The sequence below is a fragment of the Neltuma alba genome, unplaced genomic scaffold (assembly GCF_004799145.2).
Source record: "Neltuma alba isolate B1F8T4 unplaced genomic scaffold, ASM479914v2 tig00012824_pilon, whole genome shotgun sequence".
Lineage (NCBI taxonomy): Eukaryota > Viridiplantae > Streptophyta > Magnoliopsida > Fabales > Fabaceae > Neltuma > Neltuma alba.
Window position 1 is genome coordinate 396,403 of NW_021637216.1, and position 13,746 is coordinate 410,148.

Genomic DNA, 13,746 nt, shown 5'->3' on the forward strand with positions numbered 1-13,746 from the left:
CGCACTAATCTTGAATTTTAAATCATAAATAATTTTTTTATAAATATTTTTTAAATTTATTTTTTAATTAACATTGATAAGATATACAATTTAATGATATATGTATTATATTACATTATATTATATTATCTATATGTGTTTTATATATTTGAAGAAAATCATTTATAATTAGTCAAAAAATCTTGTTATTCAAAAAATAACTACTATAATAAAATCTAATAAATTATTCTATATAAAAATTAAATAATTTGAATAGATTATGACAAACAGTATTCTCCTGCTTGTATATATATCCTATGTTATTTATTTTCTTAAAAATTTTTATATATACCATTTGTTTTTGTATTAAGACCAAAATCAATCTATCATGGGTATTAATTATATCGTGATTAAATTTTATTGTTTAATGATTGAAATTCAAAATTCACTTCAATATTAATTTGCATTCATATAAATTTATTAAATCGTTTTGAATTTCTATCACATGTTATATATTTCAATATATTTTACATATGATAAAATTATTTCTTTCTTATATCATTTTTTATAAAAAAGTTATTAATAATCTTATTGTATTTTTTAATTATTATTAATAATCAAGAGGAATTTATTTTAACAAAATATAAATAAGTTTTCTAAGAAATTATCTTTCTATTTTCAGTATATACATAATGATAACATGAATGATAACGATATCTTCATTAACACCAACTCCATAAGTATATCAATTTATTTTATAATTAAAAATATTTTTAAATTATTATATTCTTAATTGTTATAATATAATTTTTGTAAGATTATAATTTAAAATAACGAAATTTAAAATTAGTGACGGATTAGTGACGAAATTGCGACGGAATAGAATTAGCGACAGAATTAGTGACAAAAACTTCTGTGATAAACAATTTAGTGACGGAAATTTCTGACGGAAAAAATTCCGTCGCGAATTCCGTCACTAAATATTTACTGATGGATTTTCCGACGGATTAGCGACGGAATTTAGCGACGAACGGAAATTCCGTCGCTAATCCGTCGCAAATATTAGCGACGAAAAAATTCTGTCACTAATCCGTCAAAAAAATTAGCGACGGAATTTCCGTCGCAATTCCGTCAGAAATTAGCGACGGAATTTGTTTCTGTCGCAAATTCTGTCAGTAATTAGTGACGGAATTTGTTTCCGTCGCTAATCAGCTGTTTTTTTGTAGTGAAACTTGAGAGGAATTCTTAATAATATTTCATATACACTCGGTAAGATGTTGATTACAATTTACAACCGCAGAAAGCGATTCCCTTTATCAAGTAACAAAGAAAAGCAGGAATGAGTGATCATTTAATAGTAATTAACGAAATCAAAACATATTGTTTCTTCTACATCATACGTACACTGATCGATCGACAAGCAGAACATCGAAATAAGCAATATAATTAAATACATGATAGTAGTTGATGAATATCAAATATCAACTGATGGAGTTACTACTATTACACATAGCCCTTCCTCCTGAAGAATTCAACACTTCAAAAGGTGCTTTCTCACACCAGGGATATGAATTTTGGATATGTATTGCTCCCAATCTATGCTTTTCACATCAAATCCAAAGTCCTTCATCTCTTCAGCCGACATTTCTCCATATAGCCTCTGGGTATTTCCACTATCAAACCTGCCAAACCATAGTACTTCACGCTCAATTCTACAAACTATAAACACTTGTCCTCTACAAACTGAATATTGTGTTGTAAATTGAGAATATAAGATGTTTAAAATCATGTAACTAGAGTATTGAGAAATAGGAACCGAAAATGATTAGTGGCTTAAAAAAAGAATAAAGTAAAGGAAGTACAGTGTGCTTATTAGTGATTCCTGTTAAAGTGGAAAACTCTGAACAACTAAATCTATGAAGGATGATAAAAGTCCAATTGGGAAGTCAACGTTAAATATTGGGACTTCTGAAAGTTATAAAGATTGGAAGCTCAAGTAGTGATAAGGTTTTCCTTTGACATTAGTATCATTAGACGCATCTGAGAATTTTGCTTACCATGCCTTATAAAACATGTATGGCTCATAGAGCTTAGCCAAGTGAATTAAAAGCTGTGCTTTCTTTGTGGACTTCTTTTGGGAGATTAGTTTCAACATTTGTTGCTTGTAAGAATCCAGTTTGCCTTGCCATTTCCATTGAAATGTAAGAAGAGAAGTCATCCAAAGAGTTCAAGAAGTTCATCTTCTGAATGAGACTTTGATTCCTATTTGAGGACTGTGCCAATGGAAAAGACTTGAAATGGCGACGAGCATAATCAAACACAGCTCCAAATGAAATAGGGTTTGCCACAGAAGATCCAATGTGGTAGATACTTAAATCTGGTGTTGTGGCAGCCCCATGTTTCGCAATTGCCGCCATTGTGGCATTCGCAACCATATCTACTGGAATCTGCATGCATTCCACCGAATCATTAATCTTTTGCTTAAACATATATTTGCCACCCAGTCAGTATTCAAAGTCCTATTTAACACAGCTAATACAAATGGAGTTGGGTTAGGCCTGTTCTATTTTACTAGGGCACACATCTGTTAGTAAAATCAACCTGCATGTATATAATAAACCTAAACCTTTATTATTTGTGAATGAAAAATAATTGACCTAAACTTACCACATCTATAACCGCATTAGGGTCTCCAAGAAATCCAGGGAGATGACCCTTCCCATAATTAAATATAAGTGGATCAAGAACTCTGTTTTATGATGAAAGAAAGAAGAAGAAAAATTATATGATGAAAGGTAGCACAGAAAAATGCAATGACTAAAAATAATTATGATCATTTTATTCTTGTGTTTGTCTTGAATAATTAAATATAAGTGGATCAAGAACTCTGTTCTGCAATGAAAAATGAAAATGGCGCACGGGAAGATAGGATGGGACCTGTATCCTTGAATCCAACCAGGGAAAGGCTCAGAGTAAGAGCTTTCAATCACAGTGGGACGAAGAATAACCATTGGTGTGCCATCTCTGAAGCTGCTTATTAACATCTCTCCCATCGCCTTTGTGAATGAGTACGTGTTTGGCCATCCGTACATATTTGCCCTGTTCTTATAAATATATACATATGTAAATTTATATATCAATATATTCTTTTAAGCAAAAATTATGAGCTAAACAAATTGATCTCCAATTTTCAAGTAAACATGTACATAAAAACATCCCTATGTGCGTACCTCTGAATACCCAAGTCTTTCATCTTCTGAGTTGCTTGATCCTGTTTGAGTGAATCCAGCATTTCTGATGCCAACTTTAGTTCAAAATCTATGTCCTGTTCTGTGATTGCCCTAACCCTTCTTTGTCCGATGTAAAGTGGCTTCTCCCTTATTGTCCCTTTTCTTTCTCCATCACCAACATAAGCTGAATATCACATATATTGGATTTAAGTTCACTTATTTATATAAAAGAAAATCAGTTATATGCTGTATGTTCTCGTCTTATACCTGTTGATATATGAAAGAAAAGACAAAGATTCTTGCATTTCTTCGCGAAGTTTAGGAGACGAAAAGGTCCTCTGGTATTTGTGTTTAGAGCCACATCGTACCTGAAAGTGAATTGATTAAGAACAGAGATTTGAGAATTTCCAACTCACATGTCAGTAGGGGTATGTTTTGTTAATTGCTTTTCTTCCAAATAGTATTTCTTCTACTTCCTTCCGGTGACCCAGAATATATAAGGCATTTTTGGAAGGATTTTTTGGGTTCACTGTATACATAAGTCATCACTTTCAAAATAATTATTTCTTATTTATCAATTTTACTCCCGCAATTCTTGTTTAAATAGGACTGTATTTTTCACAGTTCTCTCTCCCTCTTTCAAATCCTCAACTTTTGACAATTTAGTACGATAGATTTAACTAATTAACTATATTTTTGGATTTTGATGAATTAGTTGAAAGTGACTTATATTATAAATCAAAATGGGATACTTCTAACCATCTCATTGGAAAGAGCAATTACTCATTAAATATAGGGAAAATTTCATTTTATGACCACTGTAGCTAATTAATATCAATCAACCCAAAAATGAAGAAAGAAATAAAATTATTTATACACACAGGCTGGTTTGTATGGATAGGTATGTGTCAAACTTCACATGGATAGAAGTCACATCCATGAGAAGTTAATCAGAACAACTTTAAATAGGCTTTTGATATTAAAAACGCCACCAATATGATTGTATTGATGTCATAAATTCACGTGTGTAACTAAAATACTACTAGTTGAGTTATTTGCATGAGAAAAGTTTGGTTCTAAATGTAAGTCATTTGTATGATGATAATGATCTTTTTCAATTCTAGCCATGTGAATACAATAAACCAAAGAAAATAGATGAGTGAAAATGCAAAACATTCTTTAATAAGGGCAAACGTGGACAAATTTATCAGTCTAATGTTTTTTTTTTCCTTTCTTGATATGCATGTGAGAATCACTTGTAAATAACTAACATATAGACCATATCAGAGTAATATATGATGACTAACCTCTCATCGAAGGAGGTGGTGGCCGCAGAGTTGACCACCACATGAACTTGGTTTGCAATATCATTTGCAGTGTTGGCATCCATCTCCAAATCAGCTTCACACACTGTCCCAGCCACTGGGATCAGCTTCCTCATCATGAACTCCACATAATTTTCTCCATGACCCTCTTTGATTTTCTTGAAAACTTCACATTCTATGATCTGCACGTTCATCACAATATGCATGTTAATTAGTATCTGCAAGTGATTGTGTTATATAAGGGAAAAAACTCACTTCAGCTTTGAGTCTTTCCATAGCTTCTTCCTTGTCTTTTGCCTTGATCAACACAAAAATCTTTCCAGTTTCTGGAACCATCCTTAAGATCTTCTCCACAATAACTGCAAATTTGGAATGCTTCTCTGTGTTAATTGTATTAGTCACTATCTAAATTAATACAACACAAACCATGACCCCATTGGTCAAAGGGCCTCTAATGTCCTACTCTCGAATGCCTTTGATAATGTCAGAATCTCCAAAGTATGTTTTTTTTTTTTCCTATGAGATGAGTTACATTTTAATATCTTACAAGCATGAAGTTGTGTAGTTCTATTTTTTTTTTTTTTTTTTACGATATTTCAAAGAAAAATACTCTTAAATTAGAGAGTGGAGTATCAGAGGCGTGACTTCCCGACATGATCCTGATGAGTGGTGTTCTATAACAGATAAGAAAATAGGTATATATACGAGGAGTAGTCACGCATCAGGCCTAAAACTAATTTCAAGGAAACGCACCTGACTTTTCCTGGGAAATTTCATGCAGGGAAAAGAAAGTGAAACAGTATTACCTTTGGCCACGAACCCTGTTGCACCAGTGATGAGGAAGTTCTTGCCTTTAAAAAAGTTGACGATGCCAATACCACCTTGAAAGGGTTTGATTTCTGAAGGCATAATGAAAGACGTCGTCTTTCTGTTTCCTTCATCAACCAGACTCTCTCTTGGCTTCTCAAGAACACCAGTAATAATACTGAGGTTTCTGCCACAGCTTTCACTGTTATTCTGGCTCCAGACAACCCCACGACTCTTCTGAATGCGTTTTTGACGATATTCGAAGTTAAGAATACCGGTGGCAGAAACATAATGACAGGGGAGTAAGGATTGAGGAATCGCAGGGCGACTCTTATAGGATGATGATGAGTTTTGAGGTGCAGAAACTGAGGGGAGGGACCTCATCAGGTAAGGATTCATTGTTTGGCAAGTGAATGTCGCAGGGATACCAAAACTCTTTGGTCTCTCTCAGTAGGTTCAGTTCATGGCTCGTGCTCGTGCATCCGTGAGCATGCGTGTATATATACACACAAACCAGAAAAATTAAGGGAGAATTATAATCAGATCCTAAGAAAGGGATTTAATTACTCTAAAGTCTATTAATAAGTAAAAAGCATGTAATGACAAGTTTTAGAGTAGGATATGACAATAGGTTCAGGTTGGTTTAAGATTTTTTAATAATTAAATTTTTTCTTTGAGACCTTTTGATAATTCTCTCAAAAATTAAAGGAACGAGGTTATAAAATTTTGATAATGAGAGCGTGCAAGAAAAATTAATTAAAAGTTTTTAATAATACTTCTTTCATTTTTAATAACTCTCCCTCCCTCATCAATTAACGACTCCACTCCACCCATCTCTTTTTAATTTTACCCCACGCCGCTCTCTCTTCCCCTTACCCTGCCATTTCTCTGTCTCTCGTATTTTTTATGTGTGCCATTACCCCAGATAAATTTCAAGTTGATTTTTTTTATTCACAATATTTTATTTACCTTTTCATTTAATTGTATAAAAATGGACTTTAAAGGTAAATATCTTTAATATGAAAAAGATAGAATTAAATATATGTAGATATTATGAAAAAAAAAATCAAGAGCATGATGAAATATGAAGGTAAAAATAGAATAAATATAGATATTTACCTTTTAATTCTATTTTTTCAATTAAATGGAAATATAAGTAAAGTATTATGTACTACGAAAAAGATAACATGGACTTTATTTGAGTAATGGCATACGCCAAAGAATACAAATAAGAGGGAGATGAAGGGAAAAGGGGGAAGGGGATGAAGAGAGTGTGGAGGGGAGGTCGGGGAAATTAAAGAGAGACGGGAAGAGTGGGGTCGTTTATTGATGAGCTAGGGAGAATTGTCAGAAAAGTCCTTTTTACAAGAAGCCTTTTAGAAGAAATTTTTCATCCTATCTTAGAAGGGACAATTTTTCATTCTCTCTGTACGAAATTAATGTGATGTTAAAATTTAGTATAATTAATTAGAGTAATATTCAAGCAAAAAAAAATAATTAAAGTAATATTGGAAACCACTTGAATTTTATAACAAATTTAATGGTTTTTTTTTGTAAGGACATGTATCATTCTATTGGAGACAATCCTGTTCGAGGCATTATCAAGTACTAAAGGTAGGCACATCTTCCAGTAGGGATTCAAATCTTAGTTCTTCACGTTGTAGAAGACTAGTCTTTTCTGTTAGACCCAAACTCTGTTTGTTTTAATGCTTTTAATTGTTATTGGATGTGTGAATTAATTGAGGTATTTTCATAGGGATTAAATAAGCACGTACTCTTTTTTTTTTTTTTTTTTGCCATCAAAGAAGCACATATTTCTTAAAAAAATGATTAAAATAAGAGTAAAGATGCACCAGCACACTCTCAATTATTTTTGAATATGGACTCAGTACCCTAAAATATTTATTGGTATAATCTTGTCCCAATATAATAAAAACGGAGCAATCTCACCCTTGCGGCCTTACCCTAACAGTCCTTTTAATTCCATTTTCCTTCGTGACAGCTGGTTTTGGCCTATAATATGTTACAAAGTCATCTCTCAACCCCCAAAAAAATCATCTAAGTTTGGGTAACATATAATGATTTTTCTATATATATATATATATATATGTATATTTAGATATACAATTAGACACACACACTGAGTTATGAAAATGAAATACGACACGATATACTATCTAAGATATTAAAATCAATATCATCGAAGGATAGTGCGGTTGTCGCTATTAGTTGGAACTTTATGAAAATGGGGATACGACAGTAATGACAGGCAACGACTACCTGAGGCTGAGTAATTATACTGTCATACCAATGAGTAGGAGTTTGTAAAAAATACTAATGAAAAAATATCACTTATTCTTGGAATTAAATCAATTAATAGTTTTCTTACCTCCGCAATCCAATATATTGTTTGAAAATGAATACACGCTCGAGAAGATAATATATGACGTCAAAACTGATGGGTTGAAAACAAAATAAATAAATAATGAAATTCGGTTTCTAAATACTAGTATTCATCAATTTAATGTAGTCAATTCAATCAAACGAATTGGTTGAATCAATTTTGGTTAGATGGCAGTGTCGTGGATCTTAGTAAGTTTAGGTTGTGGTTACGTTTGATTCTCTCTTGTCTTCAGCTTGAGTGGTCAGTTTCAGTTCAGCGGACTGCCTATTTTGGGTAATGTGCGTTAAACTTTGACTCTTTCTTCATTTTCCTTTCCTCTTCCTATTATTTCTGGTCCTAAATAGTATCTTTCATATTTAATATAAAAGTTAGTTGACTAATTTAAATAGATTAAAAAAATTAGTTAAGTTAGTTATTTATAATAAATAGATATTGTCTTCTCTAAAATACCCTTGTTAATCATGGGTATTAGTTAGAATTATCATTTGATGAAACATTTAATATTGGCAGTTACTATGAGGACTACCTTTAACATTGTTTGGATTGAGTTTTGTAAAAAAAATCAGTTTGAGAAGCAAAAATTTGTTTGGATGATTAATAAAAATGTAAGTTTAGATGCAAATGATTAAAAAGAACATGAATTTTACTAAGTAAAATATATCTAATATTATATATATAATGTGACAATTTTAAAAGAAGTATTGAAAATAAAATTATTAAAAATAAAGAAATTTAATATATTGTTAGGAAGAAATTGAAAAAAATACTAAAATATTTAATTAAATATATTTAATAGATATATATAAATTACTTTGATGGTCCCAACTGAATATTTTTCAGACTTCCGAGCTGCGCCCATGTTGTCCTTCTCGTTTTTCAGACTTCCCAGGTAAAAATAAATCCATGCAGACTGCCAAATCGAATATACGATGAATAGGTGAAAATTTTAAATTACCATTAATGCTCCAACAGCTTTTTTGGAGGCACCGGTGAAAGCAATAAAAAGGAGCTTCTCTTTAAAAGTCTATTTGCACACATAAGTTGAATTGTAAAAATATGATTCCAAATACACTCCAAATCCAAAAAACGCTTTTTGCTAGTTGGGAAGTCAGTTTGGGCCTCTAAATATGGTCCCAAACACGCCCACAACCAAAGACAAGAAGCTATGGCACTGGCACCTTTGTCTGTAATGTAAATACAAGTTCAAAAGACTCATCAAAGAATTAATGACAAATTATCTTCAGTTGGGATGTGAATAAAAGACTCACCAAACCTCAATTTATGAACTTATTTTCTTCTTATGTTTTGTCCCTATATACACTCTGTGTTGTAATATCTTTTTATTTGATGCATATAATTGTCTTTTTATAAAAGAATTAATGGTAAATAATGATAGGAGATGAATCAATGTTCTGAATATAGAAGCAACCATTAATTCTGCATAATTCATACTAGGAAAAGTCGAGGAGGTAAGCTTAAGCTTCAACGCTCTCATGGTGATGAGAATGAATTCCTTAAAAACAAAAAAAGTTTGACCACAAGACTACAAGTGTAGTATATATAACGATTTTTAAAGGTTGAATTAATTAATATGGGTTATGAAATTTTAGATTATGACTGGAATTTAATTTTAAATTTTTTTAAAAAGGCCCAGCCCCAAAATTGGTGGCGGGCAGAAGAATTGTAGCTACAAATCAAAAGTAGAGGCCGAAGATAGATTGAAATTCTTAATTTAGTTTAATTAACAAGTAACAAATAACATGAAATAAAATAAGTCATTAATGGGATAGTGCTCGTGGAATCTGATGAGGTCAAAAAGAATTATCATTTCGACATTTTTTTTCAAATTGCATGACTACATAGAACTTGAAATCTGTATAAAATGGATCTTTCACCCTGATGGGCTTTTTGGTTCCAAACACGCCCTGTTTTTCTTCCCTACAACGTATTTTTTTTAATATTTTCTGGCTCTTCTCATCTAGAGAAAATTGACCCTCCAAATGGTTTGTGAGAAATCTGATTCAGAAACTCGCCTAGCTTCTTCTTGTTCTTGTTTGTGCTCTTCTCATCACAGCTTTTTCTGCAAATATGAAAGCTCATGTTATGAAGAAAAACTTTGATTTTTGTCATAATTTGTAACTTGAAATTTTCTGGGCCCAATTTCTCATTTACTTACCTGGCTTCATCATGCTCCTGCTGGGGATTCCAACAACTTCCAAGATTCCTAGCTGATCCTCCAAATCTATTATGTTTGCGAATTTGTGCGTTAACATTACCATCATCGAGGGTGTTAGAGTTCTTCGAAACAGTTTTATGAGCTTGGTTCAGCATGACCACAACGTCGTCGTTTGGATCTAAGGCTCCACAGGTGATCAAGCTGCGAAACAAACCAGAAGCTCCTGTTGAAAATCTCTTACTTCCTTTCAAGGGGGATAATGATGAAGAAGAAGATGATAATGAAATTGAAAATGATGTCTCTGGGTTGTGTTTGCCTGTGTCCACGAGTTTGTCTGGTTCAACTTTACAGGATTCACTTTCATCTGGTAATGTGGACCCATCAGAGCTTATTTCTGATAGTACCTGATCCAGAGAATTTGGTTTGAAATATGGAAATCTTTCAAGTTGAAGTTCTTCCGATATCAATGGTTGCTTCTGCTTCAACTGTTTGCCTTCTGTATCATGCACTTGAACGTGAATCTCCTTGTCCAATATGGAAGCTTTCCTTTCACCAAATATAAAAGTTTCTGCATAATCAAAGAGTCTTCTCAACAAATACTTACATAACTCATTTTGAAAATTATTTCCAAATGACAACACTCCATTATTTCATTTGAAGGACATACCAAAAGAGGGAGGGTGTGTTTGAGATCCTTTAAGGACGTATTCATTATCAGAGATTGGAGTAATGAGATCATCATCTAACAAGTCTTGCCACACGTAACCTGTCTTGTATCTCCTGCTTAAAATTCGAATCCACAAATCGCACACCTCAACTCATTCAAAAAAAATAAAAAACAGAGTATAAAGATGCCATTCATTCTACCTTTTGTAGGACCATGCATATGTCTCTGTCAAATCCTTCCCTCTCACTTCTCCAATCCATCTCTTCACATCTTTGATCACATAAACAAAGTTCATAAATCATGACCTCTAAAAGCAAGAACAGGCCACGACACAGAAAGACAGAGGAGCTTGTAATTTGTAAACCAACCATCACATAAACCGTAATTGTTATCTATTGTTTTAACTAAATCTTTACGTACAAAAAAAAAACACTTAATAATGTGGTTTTTCATGTTTTAAAGACAACTCTAAAACCTTAAAGAAACAGAGTATTAAAAGAAAGAAGAGAGAAACGTATAACATTAGAGGTGAGAATCAACAAATTATGATGTGCAAGTGAGAAACAAAGTACCAAGTACAGAGGTCAAAAGTGAGAGCAACTTTCTTAAGTCTAACAAATATGCGGTGAAAGAAACAGGGAAATGAAGCCACCTCGAAGATAGACCCCGTTACGAACCAGATGATGAATACGTATAAGATGTGGTTCTTCAGAACGACCCATCAAACTGAGGAAGTACACTATATGAATCCTTCTCACTTCACCACCTTTACTTCCTTCCATATCCCTTCTCTCTCTCTCTCTCTCTCTCTCTGTTGCAATCTCAAATCTCTCTTCCTTCAATTCACAAGCTTAACTCTCTGCTACTTCACAAGCAAGCAATGGCAATATATATGTACACTGTAGAAATCAGTTAACAAGCGATAAGAAGAAAGATCTCTGTCTCTCATGGTGCCGGCAGCTACTAAAATAGGAACTGATGAGAACTCAATATTGCCTTTCGATGTCTGATTGATTTGTCGTCTTCAACATGTTGACTTATGTTGAATTAGATAATTTGGTTTGCTATATAAAGTGAAGACAATGCAGGCGTGATGGAAACAGAGTCACACATGGAGTGCTGGTGTGTGCCTGTTTTCTTTAAATAATTTGGATGTTCTCATGCCTGTTTTCCAATTTTACATGAAACATATTATTTAAATAAAACACTGCTGTTTATTTATCCATTTATAATTATAATTAATCGTCAGTTCTTGTCACAACATTATTCTCAAAAGAGGTGAATTTTGTTTCTTTCCTTCTGTTGCCATTCATATGGCATCTTTCGTTTTTTTTTTTTTTTCCAAGTTTGATTAAAGTTTAAACATTAATTTTGAAAATAATTCAACTACAAGTACAATATGATTTTTCCTCGAAGTCAGCTTTTTGATTCATGATGACGAAATACTTATTTGTACTGTATGGCTGGCATTCATAGTTAACATGTAGCATCTTGAAGAACAGATATGCTCAGATAAAAAATAAAAAAAAAAAGAAGAACAGATATGCCGTGTGCATTTTCGTAAATTTGTGACCAAAACATTTTAAAAGTTTACAATCAATTTTTATTTGTAACTGGAATACTTATTTTTTAAAACGTTGAAAATTATGTACAATCTACTGCATATAAAATTATAATGATTTCACTTAAACAAGAACGTTGACAATTTAACGAGAATTGATAAATGGTTTCATTTCAAATATAACAGTACATAATAAAAAAAACAACAACAACAAAAAATTACTGTCTTTAAAATGATAAAAATGATAATATTTTTTTTGGTCAAAGATAAAAATGATAATATTAAAGATATATTTTCCCAGTCAACTAACAGCGCACCTATTAGATCGAGGTATTTTAATTTGTAAAGAGATAAATTAGAAAAATACGGAATCATTGTAATTATGATATATAGACCTTTATAATGAGCCACACTTTCTCCCTCAGGTCACTAATAATTAAAAAACAAAAGTACTAAATAATTCTCAACTTTTCTAATTTGTCTTATAAGTAGAAACAAATCACTCTCCAAAATGTTGCCTTACGGGTAGAAACTAAGGGCAACCAATTTTAAGATAATTGAAAGTATTTTAGTAAAATTTGCAAGGTTTTATTCATAAAGAAGTCCCATATTCAGAGTTTATATGTAAATTTGCCTATGTAATTCATCTTGAGTTCAATAATAAGTGTTCGTGTCATCCTTCCAACAAATAGTTTAGTTAAAACAAGCAAGTAGTTGCATTACAAACTTAGTTTCATCATAAATGTACCGATTAAAATAGTGTAGTTGAACAAATATAGAAGCAAACAATATAAATATAGAATCAAAAGAAGTTCTTAAATGATGGCTTAACTCATCACTTTCAGCGTCCTATGCAGCAAAAACCGTATCCTGCATATGACATTACAAAAAAGAATTAGGATAATCGAGACACATGCCACAAACAACTTTGCAACTATATTTGACTGAATGAATAATTGAAAATATCATGAGCAATTTAGGAGATGAGATATATTCACAATGATTAATATCCCGGATTGAGTAGTAGCACTGGTGCACACTTCGAACATTCAAATGAGGGAAAAAAAAAATTAAGAGCTGATGAGGTTGTATATCCTACAAATTGGCTTCCCTTTGTTGAGATTTGTTTATGGTATTCGATGTAGTAATTTATAACAAACAAAATGCCAATTATTGGAACATTAATTGCTTTTATTGGCAGGCATTCAGAAACTGATATGAGCGTGCAAGGTTAGTGACGATCACAAAAATCAAGTACAACGCGGGCAGATGGAGAGAAATAAAGAAGACAAAAGGAAACATATGAATGATCATTTGAAGCACGAGAAGAAATAAACACAAACAGTAACGATATTCATCATAAACATATTATAAAAGTAAGTCAGAGTGGGGCAGATATGGACCTGATTAATCACTTTCCCCAATAGTATCTACCAAATGAGAACTTCTGCATCGGAAGCACACTTCCATTATTTGAGATCGCTATCTGAGGGGGATTTAGTTTCTTGCAAGAAGAAGCAGAGAATGCTCGGAGAGAAGGGCAGAGCATGATGCCTCCGTACACGAAATCTAATTCTATCATATCCTCTAAGTTCAG

The 13,746-nt window shown here is 32.3% G+C and overlaps 2 protein-coding genes across 2 annotated transcripts; both read right to left on the bottom strand.

The window, feature by feature from the left end:
* Positions 1-1,510: 1,510 nt before the first annotated feature.
* LOC114731347 (fatty acyl-CoA reductase 2-like) lies at positions 1,511-5,753 on the bottom strand. Its single transcript, XM_028918488.1, has 11 exons — positions 5,341-5,753; positions 4,790-4,893; positions 4,517-4,716; positions 3,477-3,577; positions 3,210-3,393; positions 2,917-3,078; positions 2,834-2,866; positions 2,647-2,728; positions 2,234-2,426; positions 2,037-2,160; positions 1,511-1,661 (listed from the first exon to the last, which is right to left on the bottom strand). Exons 1-11 carry the CDS (start codon positions 5,738-5,740, stop codon positions 1,511-1,513), a joined length of 1,734 nt encoding a protein of 577 aa, XP_028774321.1. The 5' UTR covers positions 5,741-5,753.
* Positions 5,754-9,719: 3,966 nt separating this feature from the next.
* Positions 9,720-13,731, bottom strand: LOC114731349 (uncharacterized). Its single transcript, XM_028918489.1, has 5 exons — positions 13,584-13,731; positions 10,789-10,858; positions 10,589-10,701; positions 9,922-10,489; positions 9,720-9,825 (listed from the first exon to the last, which is right to left on the bottom strand). Exons 1-5 carry the CDS (start codon positions 13,729-13,731, stop codon positions 9,720-9,722), a joined length of 1,005 nt encoding a protein of 334 aa, XP_028774322.1.
* Between the last annotated feature and the right edge of the window lie 15 nt (positions 13,732-13,746).